This window comes from Propithecus coquereli, unplaced genomic scaffold (genome assembly GCF_000956105.1).
Source record: "Propithecus coquereli isolate 6110/MARCELLA unplaced genomic scaffold, Pcoq_1.0 Scaffold378, whole genome shotgun sequence".
Lineage (NCBI taxonomy): Eukaryota > Metazoa > Chordata > Mammalia > Primates > Indriidae > Propithecus > Propithecus coquereli.
Window position 1 is genome coordinate 1,609,532 of NW_012149485.1, and position 26,603 is coordinate 1,636,134.

Consider the following 26,603-nt stretch of genomic DNA (forward strand, 5'->3'; position numbering starts at 1 on the left):
GCCCAGTCCCTTCCCTCACTCTTTGCTCTCGTGGGCATTGGTCTGTGGGACAGGCTCTGAAAGGCGCATCTCAAACTCATTGCAGCGCAGGGGCACCTGCTGGTAGTGCGTGATGAGGTCATAGAGGGAGTCAAAGACGAGGTTGTCTGTCAAGAAGAACTTGGGGGTCCCAGCATCCTGCCGGGAGTGGATACGGCAGTGCTGGACCTTCCCGTTCCGCCTGGGGGAAGACAGGTGAGGAGGGGCTGTGAGAAACAGGCCAGGGCCTTGAGGACCGTGTTCCATCCCAGGTGAGGCATCGAGCCTCACAGAGGGAGGCTGGCCTCCCCAGGAGCTCAGGCATGGGGCAGTCCTGCAGAAGGGCTTCACACTAACCAGAGAGGTATGTGTGCGTAGATGGGATTATGTTCCATGTAAGAACAAAAGGAACAAAAGGCTCAAATGTTAACTGTGGTTATCTGTGGCTGGTGCCGTCTATGTACACACGTGGACCGAGTATGTGCATCGGCACTGGGAGTGGTTACCAGAAAGAGAGCGTGTAGTCGCCCACGAAGGTCTCACTCTCTCGCACCAGGAAGGAGCCGTCGGGGGCCCCGGTCTCGATGCAGTACTCAGTGAGCAGGCGCTCAGCGATGTGCCGCCCATCCCGCCCCGCCCCAAGCTTCCCGTGGAACCACTTCTCGTTGGAGTGCAGCTCTGTGCTGCCGCTGGCCTGTGAGGGGGAAGGCAACGGCAAAGACATTCAGTGACTCTGACCCCAGCCCTGACCTGGCCCACCCCCAGCCTGGGCCATGCCCTCACCTCCTTGGGCTCCTCCTCATCCTCGTTGCCCTGGTCACTGCTGGTCTCCTCAGAGTAGTAGATCTTGCTGCTGGTCAGAACGAAGTAGTGGGGATACCACTCCTGGAACAGTCCGAGGGAGGGCCTGTGAGCTGGGCTCCTCTCACTGACTGGCCCCACCATGCCCAGCCCGGCCTGGGCCTCACGTGGTTCACAGGGTCCTCCAGGTAGAGGATGCCATTCTTGATGGAGTTGCTAATGTCGTTCTCAGAGTACATCACGGACGTAGGCACCTCCTCGTAGGCGCTGCCCTCAGCCAGCTTCTTGTGCTGTGGGGGGCAGGCCAGGATATGGCAATGCCAGCCCCAGTCCCAGCCCCACTTCCTCACCCTGGCCTAGACCAACGGTGGAGCCGTGGCCTGCAAGAGGCACTGAGAAGTGAGGCCCCGCAAGCCCTCCACCCTTACCTTGATGAGGATCTTCCTCTTGAGCTGGTTGGGCGAGGGCAGCCCATCAGCGGCGATGTCCACGGGCTTGGTGAGGAGCGTGTCCCCAAGCACCTTCTTGAAGTACTGGGCCATGTTCCTCTGCTGGGCAATGCTGCAGTGGTCCTCGATGGACAGGATGACTGGGTACCTGCAGGGTAGGGGACAAGCACAATGACACAGACCTTGCAATTCTGCAGGGTCAAGGCTCAGTCCAAAGAGCCCCTCACAGAGTGAAGTGTTGGGAGCCAACAACCTGAACACACTTTGTCTGTAAACACTATCCCAGAGAAGAGGCAGGCCATGGCCACTGGCAGGTGGAGGGGCTTTGTGCTATAGGGGCAGTGGGAACCAGGAGTGGCGCCTGCTGTAGCAGGAATTCCCCAGAGTTGGTCCAATTATGGAGGCTGCCCAGCAGTGCAAGAGAGATATTCCACATCAAAGAGGTCAGAGAGATAAGAAGACGGCTCCAAATTCAGCGAGTGAAGGGCCCCTAGTGATCCCTTCAGTGAGGTAAGACAGACCACTGACCACAGAAATTAAGGAGCAGGACACTGGGGACGCAGACAATTCTCTGGGCTGTGAAGGGAAAGGAGTTGGTAGGATACTAGCCTAAGGAGAGGGTTAAAGAGATGTTTCCTGGAGATGAGAAGAGTGTGAATGCTGAACATGTTCCCCAGGCTAAAGCACCCTGGGGGGTGCCAAAGAGGGTGGGCCAAGGATGCGGAAAAGAGGAGTAACTTGGGAAGCCATGGCTCAAGCAAGAGAGGAGGACAGGCCAAGACAGGTATGAAAAGCAGGGGAGTAGGGACAGGGCACTCGAGGGTCCCTCCGCCTTCTGTCCTAGATGGGAGAGAGCTAGAGCCAAGTTAACCCTGGGGTCCTCCACCCGCCACTCACTCTGAGGCCACAAAGGCATGCTCCTTGATGGTGTGCAGGACGTCTGAGAACTTGATCTTGGTAGTGAGGGTGTGTCCATGGTAAATGACCGGCATCCCATCCGGGCCATCCCAGCAGTCCACTAGGGAGGCAACATCGCCACAGTCAAGCGGGCAGGTCCCCCGCTTCCCTCCCCCAGCCCTGGCCCCCACGCACACTCAATGCAGCGACAGCCCATCCGCAGGCAGCGAGCGTAGGCTTCCAGGGAGGACTCACTGGAGAATTGGTCCCCAGTCAGGTACCTGGATAGGTAAGAGGCAGGTGTGGTCAGACGGGCCCTCCTCTCTCCTGAGAAGGGGCTGGGTGGGGCTGAGAGAGCCACACTCACGTGTTGTGCGAGGAGGAGATCCAGTAGTGGGAGAGAGGGTTGTTCATGGTATCCGGGCACACTGCATCCAGCTGGGTATTCCACACGCTGTTCTCTTTGGAGAACAGGAAGGTGACAAACTGTCCCGGAACAAATGTGGAAGGGAAGAGAAAATAAGCCCCTGCCCTGACCCACCCAGTATAGCGGGTGGCGGCAGAAGACAGGGTGCCGAGTCTCAACTGGGGTGGGCAAGGTGTACAGTAGGTAGGAATGAGGTGACATTCCTAAGGAGAGTCTAGCTCCTGGGGTCCGGGGGAGGTTCTGGTCACCCCCACCCATTCTCTGCCAGGAGGGGAAGGTGGGCTTGCCTCATCCAGAAAGAAGTATGGCTCTTCAATCTCTCGCAAGGGGTCTCGGAGAAAGCTGAGCATGAACTCTTGCACCTGGAGCCGGTCTACAGCCCATAGTTCCTGATGGGGTGGGGAGGGTGGGGCATAGGAGAAGCCTCCAGTTAGTACTGAGCCCCACCCCAGCCTGACACCCTGGCCCAGGCCCAGCCCAGCCATACCCCCTGGTAGTCGAGGAGGAACTGCTGGAACTCAGGAAGGGACACTCGGCAAAGCTCTGGCCGCTCCCCAGCCCTGCAGGGACAGAAGGTAAGTGCCTGGCAGCCAGCTGGCTAGCATGGTTGACAGACAGCAAGGGGCCCCTTGAAAGGCAGAGACCAAATCCCAGCCAGCATAGCTGCCAGAACGGTTCAGCATGGCTCACCACTCCCACTACCTCCCACCTGGATTGGGAATCACCCTGGGGAGACACGAAGGGTGGCCCAGGGGAGAACCCCACCTCCCAGCTCCAAACCAAACCTCAGGGCACTGGCTTCCAAGAAGGGGAGGTCCATCTGCAGGAAACAGAACCTGGTCAGGGCAAGAGCCCCCGGGAGGCCACGTGGGAAAGGGGCTCTCAAGAAGAGAGGCTGGGGCAGCAGATGGGGTAGGCCTCAAGAGGAGAAACGCTGGAGAGATGGTACCCAAAAGCCCCCAAGCAGGGCAGCAGGGCTGAGGCAGGCAGGGCTGGGGTGGATGGAGGAACAGGGCAAGGGCCAGGGAAGGGCAGGTGGCCATGCACCGTCTTCTGGGCGCTGTACATGAGGCTGCGGTACAGCTGAGCAAACTGCCCATAGGTGATGTCCCCGCTGCGCTGCTCCAGGTCCTGCACAGTACAGAGTGGGGCTACCAGTCAGACACCACCCCCACACGCCTGCCCACAAGGGGCTCTTGGCCTCCCCTTCCCCCACCTGCTGATGGCCCCGGGTGGCCCTTACCGTCAGCCGCTCTCGGAGGAAGCGCATGTTGGGGACCCGGTAATTGACCTGGGACAGCATGTTCTTCAGGTCCTTGGCTGATATACTGAGAAAACAGGGATATCCCCAGTGGCCTCATCCAGCTTCTAATGACCTCTAACCTGTGGGCTGAGCCCACCTGGGGCTGGACAGGTAAACAACACTATTTGGGGAACCAGGAGTCCTGAGAGCAAGACTGGATCAGACCATCGGGTAATCAAGGGAAGTCCCTTCCTTTCCCTGGGCCTCAGTTTCCTCAGCTGAACAAAGAAAAGCCCATGATTCTGGCAAGGAAGGAGTGACCAGGCTCAGCAAAGCGGGTCAGGCATGGGAGGAGGGAGGACTCCTGTCCAGGCCTCTCCTCCCCCCAGCACTGCTCAGGACTGCGCCTAGGACTCTCCACGGTGGATTCGGCCCATCCAGGACAGAGGGCAGGGCTCACTCGCAAACTCCCCATGATGGGCAGCTCAGCAGTGGGTTCCCCACCCGCTGCCCACTGGGATGCTCGAGTCTGGTCCTCAGAACTGGCTGCCCCTCTGCCCCTGGCCCTGTCAGCACACAGTGCAAAGGGTGAGGAGGCAGGGGGATGGACGTGCCCAGGCAGATACGCCTGCCAGTGACTGGGCATCTCCTGGGGCAGGACAGGGTGCTGGCTCCAGAAGAGGAACTCAGAGAACAAGTATCCCTGCCCAGGCTGTGGGGCTAGGGGACATTGCTGGACCTGGCAACAAGATGGGTGAGATGGGAGAAGGGAGGCTTTATCTCCTGGAAGGTGGTATCAGGGAGGGAAGGGTGGCGGCACCTCCTCCCCCAGCCCCAATAGCTGGCAAGAGGCATCAAAATTCCCTGAGGGGCTCCGCCCTGCACTGAGTGGTCAAGTGCTGCCCAGCAAGTGCCCCTCTGCGCAGGTGCCGTCTCCCCTGGCTCTCAACATCCAGGAGGCAGGTGCTGTCGGCGTCCAAGTTTTTACTGTGTCACCAATCTTTCCTCCTGCGTACTCTTTCCCACTGGCATGTGAGCAGCCCGCTAGGTCTCGCCCCTGCTTACCTCTCCACTGCCACCCCTTCCCTCCTTCCCTCCATGGCTAACTCCTCGCAAAAGTCCTCCTCACTCCCTTCACCCCTCAAGCCCCTCATCACTGTGTTGACACTGCTCTTCCCTCCATGTCGCTAATCCAGGGTCCACTCTGTTTTCACCACTCCCTTCTTCCCAGACTGCCAGAACTCGACACCCCTGGGTTTTCCTCTCACCTCACAGGTTGCCACTCACCCCCAATCCCTGATATGGGAGTGGCCTGGGATCAGCCACTGGACCTCCTCCCTTTTCGTGCTGCACTTGCCCCCCTGGGTGCTCTCACCCAGCCCTGTGGCTTTCAATGTCATCTGTATGCTCCTGAGTTAGTTCCTCCAGCCCCAACTTCTCCCCTAAACTCATTCTGCCCACCTGTCTACTCAACACCTCTACCTCAACAGCTGGCAGAGACTTAGCATGCCCCAAACCAAACCCCCGAGCTTCCCTCCAAATGGGCTCCTCCCCAGTCTTCCCATCTTAATCAACGGCAACTCAATTTTGCAATTGCTCAAGCCAGAGTGCACTGTTATCCTCGACTCCTCTCTGTCATACCCCAAGATCAATCCGTTAGGAAATACTTTTTGGCTCTATCTTTGAAATATAATATAGTCAAAATCCAGCCACTTCCTACGATTACCATCTTGATCCCAGCCCTTTCATCTTCTACTTAGAGTGTTGAAGCAAATCCTAACTGAACTCTCCACAGAGTGGCCAGAGTGACCCTGAGCAACTCTAAGTCAATCATGTCACTCCTCCTGTCAGAACCCTTCTACGGCTTCCCATCTCTCTCAGGACAATCAAAGGGCCTCACAGTGGTGCAGCACCCACATGATCTGGTCTTTGCTCCCCCCTTTCCAGGCTTCAGAGCCGTGAGCTTCAAGACACTCCTCATATGCTGCAGGCCACCTTGATCCTTGCCTCCAGGACACCCAGAACCAGTTCTGCACAACCAGTCTCTCTGCCCACAGTGGCAGGGCACATGGCACTCTGTCGCTGCCCTCTCTCGCCAGCTTGCACCAAGGCCAGAGGGCTTTTGGCAGAAAGCTACCTGTACCAGAACTGCTTGCCTACCCAACAGCCCTAGCTCAGGCAGGTCCCCAGGTCCTCCGGCTCTCCAGGCAGCTGCTCAGAGGCCTGGCTACTATTCTGGCTGCCCCTACCTACCCTGCTGGGCTACAGTCGCAGCTTAGCACTTACCGATCCTCACGATTGCGGTCCACTGAGTAGAACTGCTTCCGGAGCCACCTAGAGAGAGCAGCCTGAGGTGAGGGCCACTTCCCCAATGAGGGCTAGGCCTGGAGACATCAGCAGGCAGTGTCTGGGTGCACCAAGGCTGGCCATCCCTGGCCCTGGTGCCTGATGCCTCAGTCCTGACCCAATCAGGGGTGGTTCTTACCGCTCAATCTGCAGGGGTGTGGCTGCCTGCAATGTGTCCTCCATTAGCCAAGATAAGCCCTTGATCCACATGTTCACCTCATCCTCAGATGTGGCTGTGAGCAAGGGGTGAGCAGCTGAGCTGAAGGCACATACCTTATGCTGGGCCAGGGGCCAGCGGGCATTCCCCTCAACTACCCCTACCTCCTCCAGCCCTTGGACCCCCACCTTGCAGGCTCAGGGTCTTCAGGCGGAATTCCATCCCATAGAGGATGACAAAGCAGTGTGACTGGTCTGGCCGGAAAGCAGGGTCCTCTTGATAGCGATCAAAGTCCCGTGAGGTCTTCCCTGGGCGGATCTCCTTGATTTCACGAATGTCAACTAGGAAGGTAGTAAAAAGGCCAAGGTCAGGCTGGGGTCTCCCGGAGTCAGCAGGTAAAGGAGGGCAGCCTGGCTTCCCTACTCATTCCCATACTCTCCCTCAGGGAGGGACCACAAAGAGAGATACCCCCCTCCAGGGGCAGAGCCAAGACCACTCAGTCATAGAGGATGATAAAAGAGCTGGGCTGAGTCTAACGAGAGACGTTTGCTAAGGGCTGAGAGGTCAGAGAGGACTATCTGGGGCACAGGGAGCTCTGTTGTGGTGTCCCTTCCCCATCTTTGTTGCCTTGCTGATAATACAGGCGGGACACTTTGACCTAGAAAACAGCTGGACTCCAGAAGAAATGGAGACCCAAGGCTGTTCCTGAGGACCACTTCCCGACACAAAGCACACACAAAGCAAATCATAAAGTCCCAGGGGCAGGGCTGGGGCTGGGTAGGTCAACATGGGCCTCAGCATCCCAGGGATGAAGTAGGCTCAGGCCCAGGGAACTGGTTCATCCCTGAAATGCCCTGCCCCCTAAAGACATCCCCACACAAGTCTCAGTGGGAGGCCTAATCCTGCAGAGGTAGCAGCTGTCCAAGTGCCGCAGCCATCCTGGGCCTAGCCCACTGTTGGCTTGGGACCACTTCCTTATCTTAGCTATCAAAGGGCCCCTGCACACTCCCCTGACCCCCACATGGCACAGTCAGGGACATACCCAGGCCTGAATGGCAGATGACCTGCCTCAGCCACAAACTTGAGAGATGCTGAGTGACTCACCGTACTTCTCACAGCCTCAGTTTCCCCACCTATAAAGCGAAGGGCTTGACTAGGTTCTCTGGAAGGCAGGGTGGTGAAAAAAACAAGCACAGCTCTGGGGTGAGACTGCTTGGTGTAGAATCTTAGCTCCACCTCATGTGATCTCAGCAGAGTGACAGCCACTCTGCCCCGCTGCTTCATTTGTGAAGAAAAGTAACAGCGTCAGGAAGATGTTGGTAAGATCAAAAGCTGTAACAGCCAAAAGCACCCAGCATCATACGTGGCACATGGAAGGGGCTCATCTGGTGCCGATTCCTCTGTTCCCTCACCAAGGCTTGCTCAGGCACACGGGCTGGCACGGACAGGCCGGAGGGCACTCTCCAGCAAAGGGGCGGGCTTCCTGGCCAGAGAGCAGACGTTCCAGCCCAGGGGGAAGAAGCTCGGCTTAACCCACAGAAATGACTCGCTTTGAGCACTCCCTTAGTTCTGGAGCCTCCTAAAATGCTCTAAACCCAGACTGGCCTAGAAAATTTGGAGCCAGGGGCAGTGCCGGCACTCTGCCCGGCCTGCCCCCACCCTAGGACACCTCCCGGCCCAAACTGCACACCAACCTGGCTGGAATGTCCTAAGGGGCACAACTCGCCCAGGCACACTCTCTTCCTGTCCTGCGCTGCCGCAGCCACAGCAGTCCCCCTCTATCCACCTGGAACAATGGGCACTGCTTCTGGCCCTAACCCCAGGTACCCTGACACAATAGTACTGATTCCACGTGGGCCTGACTTCTGTCCCCTCAGCAAATCCCTCTGGCTTGTCCCCTAGCCAAGAGTCCTGACGTTCCCACTGGCTGCTCTGCCCTCCAGGTCTCACCAATTGGCCATCCTTCCTGAATCTTCTGAATCTTCATAAAACATTGTTCTGACCCCTTGGACCCCTTCAATCCCTTCCCAAGGCTGACCACTGCCAGCCTCATGAGAACATGCTCCTTGTGCCACCGGCAAGGCTCTTCTTGATGGGGCTCCGTGCTTTGCCTCCCCAGCTTTTGCCCTCCCGTCTCTCTATCCCTTCCAAACAAAGCCTGACCCAGGATAAGAACAGCCAGTGCTTCCTGTCCCCATCTCACCCTGATCCCTAGCTAGGAATGTCCACCCTCCAGGCTCCAATCTCTCCTGTCAAAGGCCCAGCCGAGAAGCTCCTTCCTGCAGTAGTCCTACTCTTGCTGCCTCGTGCTACTCTGTGTACGTACATTCCTCAGCTCCCTAGCCAGGCAGGGCCCCTCCAGTGCTTGCTGAATGACTGAATGAACAGATGAAAACAGCAGGCACACAGGTAGGACAAGGGGCAACAAAATGAGGATGGAATAAAAATGAAGAGTTACACTCAGGCAGAGACAGAGTGGGGAGAACTGTGTCATAAAGACTCAGCCTGAGAACAGAGTGCTTCTAAGGATGGAAGGAAGAGCTTCCATCAGGGGAAATGCCCAGATCAGAAACTGCAAAACCACCACAAACTCTGCCCTTTGAAACAGAAACTAGCATGCTCTTCCGGTACAGAGCTGCTGTCATCCCCCTCCCACACCTTCTTGCAAAGGTGAGCGTGTACACACATATGCGCAGACGAGCACACACCCACATAACACATACACTGTCAATGGGCCCTAAGTGAGCTTCCAACCTGCTCTGTGCTCCTGGGCCCATTTCCATTGAGACCAGTCTGAAGGTAGAACAGGCACCTGCCCACGACAGGGACTAGGTAAGGCATAGAGCAGGTCAAGGTCAAGCATCCAACTCTCCCAAGTTCCTACTCTTTGTACTTCCTCCCATAAGGAGGTACCAGCCTGGCCCTGATGCCCTCCAATCACATCAAGCCAAGAGCAGGCTGGAAAGGCCCTGGGAGCAGGGTGAGATGCTCTACCAGGTTCTTGAAAACCATATCCTGTGCCACCTCCCAACCTTGCCCTCTCCCCAATCCTCCTGCCTCCCAGAACAAATACAGTGAGGTCCCCTTTCCTGAGAGAGCCAGGACTGGTCCCTGGGAACTGTCATCACAAAGAGGAGACTCCCTGGACAGGCATAGCCCCTGCCCTGATGTGGAACAGGGGGAGGCTGAGCCTGAACAGCACAGTCTGGGTGAGACCTGCCCTGGGTCAGGAAGGGTAGGAAGAGAGACCTTCCCAGAACCTGGGGGCGTGGGGAGAGGAGGACTACTTAGAGTAGTAAAGTCGTTACCTGTACCCGGAGACCCATGACACAGCTTTCCTCCCCTACTCAGAACCATGAGAAAACAACGTTCAGGGGAACACTGAGAAAAAGAAAAAGACAAGGGTTCTGAGAGGCCCTCACTATGCAGAAGATGGGGGAGTGAGGAGGAGGGACTCTCTGAGGACCAGGGCAGGATCCCACAACTAGGGAGCCCGTGACCAGGCAGCGTGATATGTAGCACAAGGACAAAGGCCCAATGCCAGGCTCACTCCAACCCGAGAGGGCACAGCCCAGCCAGCCCAGCCCATCAGGAGCTTCAGCACGCTCATTCCTCCAAGGAACGGGTTCCCAGGCCCAGGGCGAAGGCTACCTGGGCTTCAGAATGGCCTGGGTATTGTCATTCCAGACATGGCTGTGCTAGACACTGACAAGCTAAGCTGCTTGGGGCAGTGAGGGGACCCCGGTCCCTTACATTTAATCACCCACAAACTGTCATGAAAAAACAGAGACCCAGCCCTTCCTGAGGGGCTTTGCAGTGATGAGAGATCTGTGCCATAGACTACTATTCTCAGCTCCGAGGGCTGAGAATACCCTCATGGGCCAGGCTGCCAGGTGCTCCAGGCAGAGTCCTGGGGGCCCTGCTCTGCCCCCCACCCTTGGTGGAGATCTGCCTCCTCCTACTATTCCTTCAGGAAGCCTTCCCTGCCTAGCCCCTTCCTAAAGGCTGCCAGGCCCAGGGAGAATTAAATTCCCTTAATTACATGCTCTTAAATCTCTCACTTTCAGCCTCAGTTTCCCCACCATTCTTACCTCACACGGTTGCTGTGAGGGCCCTGTGGTTCCAGTGAGAAAGCCCACCTACTTGTGTGCCCAGTACCATTGACATGGGGCCTACAAAAGCTGGCAGTAGAGGAGACAAAAGTGGCCACCTGCCAGGGCTCCAGTAGAGGCAAACCCAAACCTAGGAGAGCTAAAGCTGTGCCACAAGGAAAATAATCCAAGCAGCTGTTTCCCCAGCTCAGAAAGAGGTCTCGCAGGGATGGGAGTGCTGTGTGGGGAGGAGTGGGGCTCTCAGGGCCTCATGTTCAGATCAGGGTACACACACGCTCTGAGTCAGAAGCTGTGTCCTGAGCCTGCAGCACCCAGCCTATTCTAGCTGCAGCACCTCACCTGTACCCCCACCTCACACAGTGGGGTACAAGAATGGGAGACCGAAAGATCTGAAATCACAAAGGCCAAGTTACAAATCCTGGCTCCAAGCATATAGCTAAGGCCTCAACAAGTTTGTTATCCTCTCTGGTTCATTACAGATAAAATGAGGGCTTTAGTGGGAGGCAGACCCACCACAGACTGTTCACATGCAGACACACTACTACACAAAGACACCCATGTAGGAAAGTCAGCCTTGACTTGTCCTACCACCCTGAACCTCAGATTGGTTTGTGTTTTTGGTTTTTGGCAGAAGGAAATGTGCTTGCTGCCTGGCACCTGGCGCCAGCTCTAAGTGTTGAGGCAGAATGCCTCAAGACTGAATTTGTAAACTCAAAGTCTGCGTGACCAAGCTGGGGAGATGGGGAAGGGGCACTGTTCCTTTTCCATCTCTTCCCTCTTCTCCCCTCCCTTCTCAGCCCAGGGACAGACTCTTGGCCTGAGACCACAGAAACTAGAGACCAGCAGTTACTCAGAACAGAGCATCTGGGCCATGCAGGCCTGGAGAGCAGCTGCCTTTTGGACATGCCAGTAATGGCAGCTGCTTTCCCTTTAAAAGCCTGTTTCCTCATCTGAGCCACAGAACTTTGGAAGCTCTCTGGGCCGACTGAGAACCTGCTTCTGCAGGACAGTAGGCCCCCACCTCTGGGACAGCACCCAATCTGCTAGGTGGGGAGAGGAGAGGTGCTGTCAAGGGGACAAGCTAAATGGCAGGCAGCCAGCCTGGAGCCTGGGAAAGGGGCAGAGGACAATGACCACAGAGAACCCATCTGTGTACTTGGCTCCTTTGCAGGTAGGGCTGCTTCCTGTCCCTCCCCACCCCCTCCCAGATATCAGGCCAAGCCACAGGCCTGCCACCAGCTCTCCTGTCTGGCCACTGCAGGGATGTGCATAAGGGCAGAGTTCCAGGACAGCAAGAATCCTAGGAAAGAGAAAGGCAATAGCAAAGGTAGGGTACTAGGCCCTTTTCAGGGTTCCCCAGAGCACAGCCAGTGACAGCCAGCCAGTCTCAGGGGCAGAAACATGGCAGGCCCTGGGAGGGGGAGAGGGAGCCCGACCATCAAATCCAAGACCCTAAATTTATCCCAAACTTCTTAGCTGGAATCCATGTGGTAGTATCCCCTGCCCTCAACAAAACCACTTCCAAACAACCCTACAGAGAGAGGTCCCCCAAATTTACTGGCCTGTTAACCACCCATCAAGGTGTGGAGAAGTGCTGTGAGTAAAAGCATTGGCAAGGTGGGCAGTAGGCATGGCCCCATCTCTCTGAGTTTCATTTTCTTCATATGCAAAATGGGACCCCACTCCCAGCACCTCCTTCATTGGGCTGCGCTGAGATGCCAATGAGGTAAGAGATACAAAAGAGATCTTCTCAGAAAGGGACAAGAGGACATATTGAAAATTCAACCACAAAATGAAGAAGTTATGGCCAAGAAGTCCGTAACAACAAAAAATCAGATGGAAATGGCACACATCCCAAATTTCTGGACATGAACCATACTTTCACAGAAATATTTCTTAAGAGAGGGTTTTCCCTTTATAAAGTGCATAAGTTAATTGACATAAATGACAACAAAAACTATCCATTTAAAAATACATGTAGTAGGCCGGGCACAGTGGCTCACACCTGTAATCCTATCATTCTGGGAGGTCAAGGTGAGAGGATCTCTTGAGGTCAGGAGTTCAAGACCAGCCAGAACAAGAGCGAGACCCTGTCTCTACTAAAAACACAAAAAATTAGCTGGGCATGGTGGCATATGCCTGTAGTCCCAAATACTCAGGGGGGATGCGGGAGGACTGCTTGAGCCCAAGTTTGAGGTTGCAGTGAGCTATGAAGATGCCACTGTACTGTAGCCAGGGTGACAGAGTGAAACTTTGTCTCAAAAAACAAAATACATGTAGTAAACAAAATTGTCACTTAAAAAAATTACAATTCATGACAAATATGAAAGGTCTCTTTAAAATCTAAAGAGCTTGAAACAGGTAAGTGAATAGTACCTGGATGGGTCCCTTCCCCTCTGGGGGTTTTCACTACCCCCACCTGTGGGCTGTGGATCCCAGAGCCCCTCCAGGCCTGTGTGCCCCACCCTGCAGAGGGTCCTGGAGGAAGGTGGGCAAAGCCCAGCCCTCTTCAAAAGGGTCCAAGTCCACTCAACAGACCCCAGCCCAGGTCTCCTTGAGCTTTTCCCTCCCCTGGCCTATGCACATGCCACTCCCACCTTCTCACTTAAGTCAGCACTAGGCCCAGTCCGGTGGCACACTAGGTGGCCCCTTCTCTCCTGTGAGTCGCCACTTCTCACACCTGGCTGGTGCTTCCTGGTGTCTAGGCCACTGGCCTGTCAGCTCCCCTAAAAAGAAACCATATTTGACTCTTCTCTCCATTCCCCACCAGTCCAACACAAACCCAGGTCCTGGGGAGGCCTCGAAATGTTTAGAGTGCTTAAGAGCAGGAGCAAACACATGGGAGTTAAGACTCCTGAGCTAATTATCTAACAGAGGCAGCAAAGGCCATAGATGCTCAAAGATGGTATCAGGGATGGCTTCCTGGAAGAGGTGGTACAGTAGGGCCACAGAAGCTGAAGAGATACAAGAAATACATAAATGCAGTAGTCAGTGGGGTGACAATGGGGATGGAAAAAAGGCCAGGCATAACTGAAGGTGGAGGGGTGAGATATGGCCCCCTGAGGGCCAGTGCAGTCTGGTAACACTGGGAGGTTCACAAAGGTTCCTGCAGCCAGTGGGAACTCTGGGATGCTAATGCAGCTTTGAGAAAAGCAGAACAGTAAAAGAGGCAGGCCCCCCTGAGCACCCACGCCCTGCCAGGCCCTAAGCCAAGACTACCAGCAGATTGAGGAGAATGAGTCCCAGGGGTAAGGAGAGGTATGAAGATTTTCCCCAAAAAGATTTCTCATCAATTACCCTCTCCACGCACAGCCTGCGGCAAACAGAGGGACTCCTCCCAGTCCCCCCACACCCCTCATTACCCTCCAAAGAAACTACACAGCCAGGGCCTAGGAGAGTGTTAACGGAGCTAAGTCTTCTCCCCAAGAGGATGCTGACAGATGGACAAAGGAAGCAATTGCCATCTGGCCCACTTCTGGCTCCATACTTTGGCCACCACCCTCCAGGTTCCTGCACAGGTCCCTAAGGGGTAGGGCAGGCACTGTACTGCAGACCCTCCTTCACAGGGAGCTAGAGGCACAGAGGCTCTGCACCAGTCAGGAACAGTCAACTCTGACCTGAACGCCGGATGGCCAGCAGTTCCCAAGCTGGCTGGGAGAGTTCCCCTCTTCCCTCCCATTCTCCTCTCTGTCCTGAGGCTATACATTCCCCCTTCTACCTCCCAACAGAATCATCCAAATCTGATGGGGAGGTTTCTCTGAGCACATCCCAGCTCCCACCTGAGGAAGGTGAAAGTGGAGGGGTGGGCAGTTATGCAACTTCATTTTACAGACTAGGATCTGGGCTCAGGGACTTTCAGAGTCACGGGGTCACACGGCAAAGGGAAGGCAATGCTCTGGATTCTGCTCCTTCCCATTCCTGTGCAGCAGCTGCCTTCAGACCAGACCAGCAGCGGGAGACAGGACCAGCGCCCCTCCCTAGGTCACACAGAGGGAAAAACCATGGAGTCCAGGTTACACCACAAGGGCAGAGCTCAGGGTCTGCTCCCGCAAACATCTAACAGAGAAGAGCAGCAGGGACGGACTCGGCATCTGGCCCCTCTCCCACCGTCGTAAACAGGAAGCGGCCATTCAGACAGCTGGATAGAGGTCTGTGGGATGCCCCTACATGGGACCCTGCACTGCTACAAGCTAACTGCTGTAGCTCACAGATAGACGGGATCCGCACCAATTCACGAATCACCTAGAGTCTAGATTCTAGACAAATCTGCTCTTTGGGGCAATGAGAAAATGGAGAGTCCAAAGGGTGTCGTCAGGGTCATGTGGTGATTCACGGCAGAACCAGAGCCCTTTGCGGTGTCCCTACAGCAGCCACGATCCCTGATATTGGCTACACAGAGAGAAGTAGGGCAGCCACAGTGAGCCTTGACACCGTCCAGGCAGGCAGCCCTCTTCCCTAGGACGCTAGGCTAATCCTATTTCAGAGGTGAACAGCATGCCTAGGCCCCAAAGGAGGGAAGCGAAAGGAGGCCCCACCCAGAGAACCCAAAGCTGGAAGAGTATGCAACAGACATCTATTAGATTTATTCATTCATTCATCTATTAGATTTATTCATTCATTCTATCACCTGATCAAACATTTATTAGGCATCTACCAGCTCCATGTCAGGCCCTGGGATGGGTCCTAGGGAAACAAATCAATAAGGCATTTGAATTCCTGCCCTTGAGAAAACCCCTGCTTGATGGAGGAAACAGATGGGGAAGCAGATAACTATGAGGTCATACAAAGAGTAGAACAAGAGGGAGATGTCTGTGGTGCTCAGAGTGTACAGGGAAAGCTGCGGAGTGCTTCACGGAAGGCAGGTCTGGAGGGCTGACCTCATTGGGCAGAGAGGGTCACAGAAGCCAAGGAATCGATGCAAGACAGTCCAGTGTGTTCTGTGTATCTTTGTGAGAGAGGAGGGAAGGTGGGCCTTGACTGTCACAGAAAGAGAAGGCAGCCACAGGGAAAGGTGGCTTTCCCTAACTTTTTGGCCTGAGCCCAGATGACTCCCCAGGCAGCCCATGGATCAGCTATGGGTCAGCAGTCCTGTGTGGTCTGACCTCTGCCTCCCCTGCAGGCTGCTCTGCCTATGTTCTTTCTAGATGGCCTGTGTCTGCCAGGCTCCTGGCTACAGGAGGGAGGCCAGAGGTCCACCAAGGCCATGTCTCAGGAATGTCCACAATCTCAAAGGCACACATAAAATGCCCCCCATAATATATGCAGCCACTTGGAGAACTAGAATACTGGACATAAATCACTTCTCTATGGTCTTCCTTCCTGACCCCCTCAGTAATCAACATGGTTGACCACACCCTCCCTCTTGCTTGATACTCTGCCCTTGATTTCTCCCACACAATCTCACCTGGTTTTCCTGCTTGTGAGCTACAGGCCTATCCCCATTAAGCACTGGCATTCCTCAAGGCTCAGGCTAAGGTCCTCTCCTCTTCTGATGCTGTCTTCTCCCTCATCAATGTCAGCCATGCCTGCAGCTTTAATTACCCCGTATGCACAGGTAATTCACAAATGCATCTGTAGCCTAGTCCTCTCAAGCCTCGGACACCTCAATCCAGCTGCCTATGTGCTATCCCCACTATTCATCTCAAACACTGTCTTCTCTCACCAAAACCCAGGCCTCTTGCTGTACCCCTTGGGTCAGCTAAGAGCATCATCATTCAAATAGGTGCACAAACTACAAACTTCAGAATCACCCTTAACATCCCCCTTTCTCTCACCAACCACCTCTCCAACCCCCCAGCAAGTCCTGATGGCTTTATTTATTCTTCACAATTAACCACATTTACTGAGCACTCATGGGACGGGCGCTATGCTAGGCACTTGGAATACAAGCACCTCAAGGAGCTTGAAAGTGGAAGGAAGAATTAGATATGCATATTATGCTGAATAGATTATGTTAAATAGAGCCCACAGACAAATACTATGAGAAGCTGAGAGGCACAGAAGACAAGGTAGTTACCTGTGCTGGGTAGGAAGGGAGGAGCAGCAAGGGTGGTATCCAGCATCCTATCACTCATTTCTTGGCACATTTACTTTGCGAAGACATTGTGTGAAGTTCTTGATAAGACTGCCTTGCAAGGATGAAAACTGCCTTATATTTCATCCCTACAAATAACACTATGAAGTAGGTATCAGGATTCTCATTTCCCAAGCAAAGAAACTGAGCACAGAGAGGTTAATTAACTTACCCAAGGTGGCAGCAGGTGAGTGGTAGAGCCAACGTTTCAAAGCCAAGGCTGTCTGCGCCCTGCGCGCATGCTCTGTACTGCCTCAGGATCCGTGTCGCAAGTGGCCAAGTAGGGCCACCACAGACAGACAGGAGCAGGGGGAGGCTCTGGGCTGCACTGTGCACTGCTGCTTCACAGCACTCACCACAGCAGTAACCACATTTGCAGTTTAAGGCCGACTGACTGTCTTCCCCACTAGAGTGCAAACTCCTTGAGGGCGTGGACCATGTCTGTGGTCTTCAATGCCCCATGCCTGGCAGGAACTTAACAAGTATTTGTGAAAAGAGAAGAATATAATGAAGGAGTCACTGCTGCCCAACCTGCTGCTGCTCACTAGACAAATGAAGCCCTATTCCCCACAGCCCAGGACGTCTGCAGGCGTCTCTCTGCTGCCCTGTGTCTGCAGGGCCCTCCCGACAAGGACAAAAAAATGGAAAGGGTTAGAAGAAAGAAAAATCCAGGTCTCCATCCCACAAGGAAACAATAGGGCCTAGGACAGGGGTGGGGAGGGCGTGGTGTCAGACTGACAGGGGCTAAAGCAGGGAGACAAGTGGGTGAGGGCAGACGGGAGAGCAGAGGCCTTCCCCTGTGGAACTCCCTGAGCCCCACAGCGTCTCACCACCCCAGCCCTGGCTGCTGCCTCTTGGGGGTGAATGTGGGGCCAGTCCTTAAACTCTCAACATGGAGTCTACCCTGACTATGGGGTTGGCAATGTTCTACATAACGAAGGGAAGTCACCAGGTCGGAGGCCTGCTCACTCAGACACCCGGCTTTGGGAGACCCCGCTAGGCTCTCCCGTTTCAGAGCTGCTCGGCCCGGCCTCTCCATAGCATCTGGCCACATTATCTTTGGGCCATGCCAGCCCAAGCCAAGCCACTCTCCTGTCCCCCCTCTGCTTCCTGGGAAGCAAGGCCCCAGTGAGTGATCTAGTCTCTGACCTTACCCCAAGGTAACAGGGAAGTCACTCACTCACTGCCTGCCCAGGAAGCCCAGCTCAGATTCTTTGAAATCACCTCCCCTGAGAGAGATGGCTACCTTAGGATCTCTCCCTCTGGATTTTAACTCCCTAGTTTTACCTGCTTAGGACAGCTTCTTGCCCCACGCCCCACCGGCACACATCCTCCATGCAGCTTCCTGCTTCCAGTGTGGGCCAGTTCTCAGGCCAGGCACCAGGACATCCTCTTGGGAGCAGGCCGGCCAGGCATTCTTTTCTCACTGGAGGGAATGCTCTGTGTTTCACCGATGGCCTCGAAAGGCCCTCAGTAAAATCCCTGACAAAGTGACCTTTTCTAACCATCTTGGTGAACATGCTAAGAGCTCCCAAAAAAGGCCACAGGCCCAGTTAGGACCGACAAGCTAACACAGGCACATCGTACTCAATTACTGCTGTGGGTGGAGGAAGTGACGACAGCAAGAAGAGGAGAGCTGCCTTGAAACAGCTGGAGGACTATCAGGTGGAACAGGGTGACTGTCAGGTGGGTCTGCAGAGTCCCAGAGAGGGGCCATCGCTCCCTCCCCCCACTGCTGCCCAATCTCCCAGCTGAGGGAATTGGGCTGTGTCCTTTAGCTGACCTCCTGTCCCAAGCAGGCCGAGAAACCTGCAGGACCTGTGGCTAACTAGGGCCCTCCTCCCCTCCTTCCCAGAGTTAATCGCACTGTGAACTAAAGCCTACACTCTCTGGGCCTGAGGCTGAAGTCACCCAATCCCATGGTGTCAGAATTCCCCCAGCACACGCCCACACCTACAGAGCCAGAACCCGGTATGGTTAATACCCTACTCCTACCACGGGCCAGGCCAAGCCAAGGACATTGTGACCTGAGGGCATGCCCTCAACACTCACTTCCCTCAGGATATTTCAACTCAGCCCTATCCCCAGGTGTCCAAGAAAACAGGAAGCCAACCCCAAAGTGAACTACCCACCTGCACCAAGGAAGAATCAGATTACAAACAAACAAGTGGTCAGACGGTCCCCGGCCCCACCCCTCACTAGTGTGGCCACTTGTTCACTGCCAGGGCCTGGAGCTTCAGTCAGATCACCCACTCTCCACACGTCCACACTCTGCTGTGTCGCTCACAGGCACCTCACAGCCTTTGTACAGGTCTTCTACCCAACACTGGTGAGCCAGCCGGTGTGGGGAGGGACTCCACAGGGCAGGATGGGCTGCTACAGAGAGAAAGCCAACTCTGTCTGGGCCCTTGGGCCCAGCCTGTGACACTTTAGGCACAATACTTTAGCACAACTGTTGCCTGCCATCCCTGGGCTTTAATGTTTTCTGCACATTCTAGATCATAAGCTTCCCAAGACCAAGGACTTGTCTTGTTTCCTAACTCTGGCCTCCTCTGTGCCAGGCCTGGGCTCAGTAAAAGAGATGCCAGTCTTCTGCAGGAGAAAACCCCGCCCCATTTACTCTGCATCCTGAGTCTTACTGAAGCCAGGGCCACCGGCCAACACCAGGAAGGGCCAGGGCCGGAAGGAAGCAGCAGAGCCTATACACAAAGCCTACATGTGGGCTATAAAAAGGAGCCCCTCCCTGCTTCCCCCAGGATGGGCCCGGTTCCTAGGAGGTGAAGAGTGGGGAGAGAGCTAGTACTTGTGCCTGGGCACATAGCCACTGCAGCCTCTCAAAAGCCAGCCAAGCACCACCTCAAAAGGAACTACTCTTGCAAGGAGGGGTGGGAGAATATCAAGGGCTAAGCCAGGAATGTAAATGGAGATTCTCCCAAGCCCTATCTCTTGGGACCACAGCCTCTCCCAAAGCAACCAGCTCCACTGTCCCCCAGTGCTTCTTCCCTCAATTCCAGAGTATTCAGGGACCAACCCCTTCCCATACTTCTTTCTCTACTCTCTGGGGCCTGAGAGCACTCCCTAGAGGCTTCCAGGTGCCTGTATTCCCCACTCTCTCCAGACACTCCAGCATACCCAGCAAAGCTCTGGGGAGCAGCCGTGATGAGAGGTAGTGAGAGGCTCTAATTCTGGGGTAACGGCAGGACACTGTGGCTACAACAGACCAGGCTCAGAGGGCAGCTCAAGTAGGGGCATGTGTGTTGGGGCTAAGGTGGGGAGACGGACAATCAGGTAAGGGCCTCAAAGTCCGCACACAAAAATACCTATTTCAAAGACAGCAGCCAAGGTAGTTTCTTGGACCCACAGGGACAACAGTTTACTCTACCACAACAGCAGAGCCCCATTTACTGCACCCATCCCCAAGTCACAGAAATTCCTTCCCAACCTCCATACTCCTATCTCCAGCCTAGTTTGCCCGGAGTGTTCAGGCTTAACCCAGAGTCACTGGCCACTATCCAGGCACAGTGGTGTAGCTTAGGATGGATATGCACATGTAGCACACGGGAGAAACGAACCTTTGTTGTTGTCAGCCACTGATACGTGGGGGTCGTCTGTTATCATAGCATACCTTCACTTATCCTGACTGACAGAGCAGCCTTTTGCTTGCTTCCTTCTTAGCACTCACTGAACCCTGTAACTATTTTATTTGTCTGGCTGCTTACGTCCTTTCTGGCTGTAGCTCCCCTAACCTTATGTTCACTACTGAACTCCAAGGTGCTTGGCATAGATAGCAAATGTCAGAGTCAAAAGCCAGGGAAGCACAAGTGGTATCTCACTTGTTCAGTGAGCCACACTGTTTTTTTCATTGTTGTTGTTTGTTTGTTTGTTAGAGTAGCTACGGTGAGATGGAACACAAACCAGGCTAGAGATCTACTGCCACCCTTAACAAGTCAAAGGCTGGAGCAATCATGTACAGCTTAGTATGCCCAACACACAATAGCCAGGCCCACAATAAATGTGTGACAAATGAAGGCCCACATGAATAAATACATGCTCTTGAGGTTTGTGTAAGGAAATCCTGGAAAAGCCCACCTCAGAGTGTCTGGGGCATGGAGTCCCGGTCCCCATGTTCTTCTGCCTAGGCTCAGGTGAAATGATCACCGTGAACCATTAAGAGCAAGTCAAGAGGGTGAGGCCCTTCTGTGCCCTACCCCCAATCAGCTACCTTCACCCCCTGTAAGAGCGTGTGAAAGGTCTAGGCAGGCCAAGCATCTCAACGGGGGTGTCGTGGCAAGGATGAGAGCAGGAAAGATTCTGAACTGGAGGCAATGAGTCCAGCTTATATCCACAGACAGAAGCCTGGCTGGTCAAACGCATGTGGCCAGAGGGCGGAATAGAGATCAGCTATCTCTGTCCACATTAAAAAAAAGAAAAGAAAAAACGCTGGTTCTATAGAACAGTCTGTTTTATTGTCATTTTCCCCAGAGTGGGAAAATAAACTGAATACTATAGCAGGAATCAGAAATCCTAGGCTCTGTCATGAACTTGCTATGTGACCTTACCCTTGGGGCCATGGTTTCCTCCTCTGTAAGACAGGAGTATAATAATAATTCCTGCCCTCCCTGGATTCATGGAGCTGTTGTGAAGCTTAAACAATATAATAGATGAGAAAATGCTCCATGAACTCCTAATGCACTATTCAAATATCAGATTTTTTTTTGATACCCCAGTCCTCTGTGTACAGACTCAGGGAAGGAACTAAGAAAACAAGTAGGAAACAGATCCCTAGCCCAGGTTGTTAGAGCAGCCACTTGTGGCCAAGCTCGGTGGCAGAAAGAACTGAAGCTCTATAGTTAACTAAGGTGAGAGTAAAGGAAACAAATATTAATTAAGTGCCCACTAAGTGACAAATGTGCTGGGCACTTTCACATAAAATCTCGTACTTTCATGTATAATCTCATTTATTATTAATATACAGCTCTATGAGGAAAAATTATTTTTACAGCTAAAGTAACCTACCCAAGGTCACAGGAAGAGCTGAGACTTGAACCCAAATCTGACCAGTTCTAGCCACAAATATCTAGTCCCTACAGCTCGATTACCAACAGGGTGGGACTGTCTAGCCAAGAGCCACTGCCCGATGCCACTCCTCATTCTTGGCTCTGCCTCAGGTCTTGCCACCGGTTACCAGGCTGCTCTCAGAGATCCCCCCTACCTTCCGGGAAAGCACTGGTGCCTTGTTCCTCTGAACAGAGCACTCTGCAAGGAGCACCGGAACACTCCCCTCCTATCCCACACCCCTATCTCCTAGGACTCAAAGTCCACACTGACCTCCAGTTCTATGAGAGGGAGTGGAGATGGGGAGAAAAAATCAGTCTCCCAATATCAGGCCCTAATCTCAGTCCTTTGCGATCCCAGGCCTCACTTTCTCCCTCCAACTTTTCCATCTGTGGCCTCCTCGTAGCCACATCCCACAGGAAAGGACAGAGTGAGAAGAGATGCTGTGAGATAGCAGAGGCATTCTCTGCCACACTGAGGTAGTGGCCTCAGAGCACTTCCTGGAAGATGAGGTCTCCCCACCAATGTGCCCAGATAGCAATTCTCCGGGCTCGGCACTTAGAAATAGAACATGATGACACCTTTGCCCCACAGAAAGCATCCAAAAGCAGCTGCTTCGAGCCAACTGCCCAGTCTCCCTGCAAAAGCCAGTGGCAGGAAACAGCCCTGACAACAGAGGGGTTGCTAAGAGCTGCAAGAGAGGATGGGTGGGCCTCCTTGCCTCTGCATCAAAGGGCTTGGTGGCCAGGCACCAGCTCCTTGAAACACAGGTGCATTTGTTCTCCTCCTCAGCAGGTCCTCCTGAGAACTTAATCCTCATCTGCCTCCTGTCAGAGCTCCCACACATTAAACACTTACACTGTGCCACACTTGATGCTAATGAAATCCTAATGCTCATAAAATCCTCACAACAACCTTATGAAATAAATGCTGTTTGTTACTATCCCCCTGTTACAGATGAGGATCCAGAGAGGTAAAGTCACATGCTCAAGGTCAGAGAGCAAGTAAGCAGCACAAGAGGATTTTAATCCGGGCAGTCTGAGTTCAAAGCCCAAGTGCTAAAGTCTACAGTTTCACCCTCTAGACTCAGCCCCTCTGCCCTCCACCACCAAGGCATCCCCACCCTGCCTCAGTGAGGTCTTGTTTGGGCTCTCATCAGTTCTCTCCTGCAAAATGCAGTGGCTCACTGGCTCACCCCAACGTCTACCTGACAAACCACTGCTGCCGTGGTCTCCCAGACAAACACATAAGCTGGACCCACTGGCGCCTTTGCTAACTTCCGCTGCCTACAGGATGGAATGTAGCCCACTAAGCACAGCACACAGGGTCCCTTCCTAAGCTGCCCCAACCAGTCCCAGTCTCATCTCTACCACACCAAACCTGTTCTGGAGCCCTGCACAGAGTGATCCCTAGTTCCTCTACCTCCATGCAGGCAAGCATTTCAAAAAGTCAGCCCACTGCAAAGGCCCTCTCCTGTGACACCTTCCTGGCTCTCTCCTCTGCACTAACAGAGCTTTTGGTACAGACCTTTATTATGGTATGTAACACACACAGGGTTAAAATCACATGCTTCCAAGTCTGCCTCTTCCAGGAGTTCCTCAATGGTACAGACTATGTCCTACTCATCTTTTGAACCCTCAGTGCTTAGCACTAAACAGATAGGAGGTCTTAAAATGGTATTTTGTTTCGTTTTGGTTTTTGGAGACAAGGTCTCACTCTCTTGCCCAGGCTGGACCGAAGCTATCTTTCCACTTCTGCCTCCCGAGTGGCTAGGACTACAGGTGCATGCCACCACACCCAGCTAATTTTTAAATTTTTTGTAGAGACTGAGTCTCCCTACGTTGCCCACGCTGGTCTTGAATTCCTGGCCTCAAGTGATCCTCTTGCCTCAGTCACCCAAAGTGCTGGGATTATAGGCATAAGCCACCATGCCTGGCCTCAAATAATATTAGTATTTATTGAACAAATAAATGCCCCTCATCCCAAGAGGTTACCCAAAGCAAAGCTAGTGGCCAAGGTCTCTAAACTCCAACTCAAGTCTGTGCATCTGTGTGTGCATACGGAAGTGCAGGCACGTGCATACACACGTACACACACAGTTCTGGGAGAAGTTAGAGGTGTTTTGGGTCCCAGGGCTGGGTGTGCTCAGCTCCTCCAGTCATCTGTGGAACAGGCCCTTTTCCTAGGTTCACAGGAAACAGAGAGCCCCAGCTGGACTGGGGACCTGACAAGGCTTGCCTGGAAACCCACACATAGGGGCAAGCCTGGGGTACTGAGGAAACACTAAGATGTCTGACTTCCCTTGGAAAAAACTACAGTCAGAGAGGAAACACACAGGCAGGAATGGCTGGCCCTGGATATCCGGACACGTGCTCTTGCCCCTCTCCCACTTGGAGCTACCAGCTGGTACAAAGAACACCTCTGATGACACCAGCCTGCCCCCTGGGACTGCGGGCCTAGCCCTTAGCGCAGGCCTCCAGGTCTGGTCTGCTCCTCTCCTCGCCAGTATGATACCCACAGCCACAGGGTCAAGCCCCAGCCAGCTGGTTCCAATACCGCCTCCTCCCTGAGCCCACATGCTTCATCAAGGCGGTTAGCTGTCCCTCCAACCCCACCATCAAAGGTACCACTCAGAATTGCAATTGTCTGTTTTAGTTTCCCTGAAGGCAAGGACCCATTTTCATTCACCACCTCAGAGGTCCTGGCATCTAGTGAACAATCAGCCAAAGACGGAAGCTCCAAAAGTTCCCACAGATGTGCCTGGCCAGTACTCAGAGAGTCTCCACCCGTGGTTATTTGTACCCACAAAGACCCCTCACTGGATAACCTCGCTAAACATGGATCTGAACCATCTCACCCCAGAAGGCACCAGAAGAAAAGTGTGGAGCCAGGGCCTAGAGAGGCTGAGGCTGTCTTGGGATGCAAAAGCCAAAGGGGTATTTGCTCTGTAACGCATGGACTGAGCACAGAGGTTTCTGCTCACAGCGGAGCCACATGAATCACATGGAACATAGGGCCTGAGCCCATGTGCAGCAAAACCCCAGGGCTTCAAGTCATCTTGGGGTTTCCAGTTAGCCACCGACTGGAGAGCTGGACTCAGGTGAGGCACTGGTACTATCGCTGTGGCATAAATCACACTCTAATTCTGTTTCCTCATCTGTAAAATGGAATGGTACTCCCAACCACCCCCAGGGCCTCATGAGGATTAGGCAAGAAAACAGGATGAAAAGTCTCTATAGTGCTCAGCTGGAAGTCTATAATTGCTTTTTTTTTTTTTTTTTGAGACAGAGTCTCACTCTGTGGCCTGGGCTACAGTGCCGTGGTGTCAGCCTAGCTCACAACAATCTCAAACTCCTGGGCTCAGGCGATCCTTCTGTCTCAGCCTCTCAAGTAGCTGGGACTATAGGCATGTGCCACCATGCCTGGCTAATTTTTCCTATATTTAGTAGAGACAGGGTCTCGTTCTTGCTCAGGGCTCAGGCTGGTCTTGAACTCCTGAGCTCAAGTGATCCTCCGGCCTCAGCCTCTCAAAGTGCTAGGATTACAGGCGTGAGCCACCACGCCTGGCCTATAACTACTTTTTATTCACCTATGTCAGTCTCTGCAACGTACAAGGCCAAACACAAACCTGGTTTCTGTCACACCACCAGGACAACCAACCTGTTGGCACCAAAGCACTTCCCCACCCCTCTTTTGAGCCAAACTACTATCCTAGAAATCAGCAGGTGCCAGCCCCATTTCACAAGTGGTAAACCGAGAGGGCACAGAATTAGGACAGAACGAGGCCTTACACATGAGTGTTGTGTCCCTTCATTGAACCACACCATCTCTCCCTCAGGTCCACTGCCACCCTGAGGGTAGCACAGTGTCTCTCTCTCTTTGGCCAGGCTTTAGGCACTTAATGGTACCCTGGCAGGGTCAGCAGGAAAAGGCCACACATCTGAGGCACCTGGGCAAGAGGCCAGGTGGCAGGGGACCCAGCTGGCAGCTCAACCCTCCTGAGAGTCTGTAGGGATCAGAACCCACCAATGAGGTGAGCCCATGGATGGGCAGAAGCGAGGCAGGGCTTCAGTGGGAGGCTCCATTTGCAAGGTCTGAACTCTACACAAGCATCTACTAGCCTTTCTACCCAGGGTCCTTCAATCTGTGCCCCCCAAATCAAGGGCCAGGCCCCTCTACATCCTCTGCCTACCTCTCAAACCCCAGCTACTGATGAGATCACTGAATTTGTACACCTCTGGCTGATCCACCCTTGGGGGTGGAGTGATTAGGTCCTCCCACATTCCTGCTTACATCCCCCAAAGACCTGAGACACTAGATCATCCTCTCTTCACAACCCTCCTTTCTGTTCAGGCCCCGGCTCACAAATAAAAAAGTCATACCCAAGAGTCAAATGTGCAAAGCTCCAAACACTTTCTCTACAGAAATACTGTTCTATATGATGGATGGGTGGGTACATGGGTTGGAGCAAAACAAAACCATTTCCTGCCTTTTTCCGAGTAGCGATCTAAGTCAAACGTGAATTTGGTCCCGGCCTCCTCCTTCCTTCCTGCACCCTCACCCTCTCCTACAGCCACACTCCACCTCCCTAAACATTCCCAGTCCAGGGGCTGAGAGGGCAGTCTTAGTCTATTATTGTTACTGTTATTATCAATAACAGCTCACATTAAACATTTACAATATGTCAGGCATGGCTACATGTTTTGCATCAATTATCTCATTTAATCCCTAGAGCAATCATACGTGGTGGATATATTAATACCCCCATTTTACAGATGAGGAAACCAAGGCTCAGAGAAGTTAAGTAAATGGCTGGGAGACACACAACTAATATATGGGCTTCAAATCCAGATTTGCCTTCAGCACCTGTGCTACATTTATTGTCTGCTGGTCATATTCGTGGTTTAAAATGCAGCCCGTTACCCAAGAGATCTCTATCTGGGAACCTCCAGCCAGTGACACAACTCAGCACAGCATAGGGAACACCACAAAAGGAAGGGGACTGTGCCTGGAGTCTGATTCCTG

General features: G+C 53.6%; 1 protein-coding gene across 2 annotated transcripts in view; it reads right to left on the minus strand.

The window, feature by feature from the left end:
• Nucleotides 1–26,603, minus strand: part of PLCG1 (phospholipase C, gamma 1) — a 37,938-nt gene that overhangs the window by 9,265 nt on the left and 2,070 nt on the right. For both annotated transcript variants that reach the window (XM_012652063.1, XM_012652062.1), the window contains exons 2-17: nucleotides 6,527–6,679; nucleotides 6,321–6,414; nucleotides 6,122–6,169; nucleotides 3,836–3,920; nucleotides 3,640–3,723; nucleotides 3,378–3,412; nucleotides 3,080–3,152; nucleotides 2,880–2,981; nucleotides 2,533–2,651; nucleotides 2,361–2,446; nucleotides 2,166–2,286; nucleotides 1,248–1,416; nucleotides 987–1,109; nucleotides 802–903; nucleotides 525–712; nucleotides 20–220 (exon numbers count right to left, since the gene is read on the minus strand). In XM_012652063.1, the coding sequence (XP_012507517.1) occupies nucleotides 20–220; nucleotides 525–712; nucleotides 802–903; nucleotides 987–1,109; nucleotides 1,248–1,416; nucleotides 2,166–2,286; nucleotides 2,361–2,446; nucleotides 2,533–2,651; nucleotides 2,880–2,981; nucleotides 3,080–3,152; nucleotides 3,378–3,412; nucleotides 3,640–3,723; nucleotides 3,836–3,920; nucleotides 6,122–6,169; nucleotides 6,321–6,414; nucleotides 6,527–6,679 (1,783 nt within the window). The remainder of the gene's footprint in view (nucleotides 1–19; nucleotides 221–524; nucleotides 713–801; nucleotides 904–986; nucleotides 1,110–1,247; nucleotides 1,417–2,165; nucleotides 2,287–2,360; nucleotides 2,447–2,532; nucleotides 2,652–2,879; nucleotides 2,982–3,079; nucleotides 3,153–3,377; nucleotides 3,413–3,639; nucleotides 3,724–3,835; nucleotides 3,921–6,121; nucleotides 6,170–6,320; nucleotides 6,415–6,526; nucleotides 6,680–26,603) is intronic.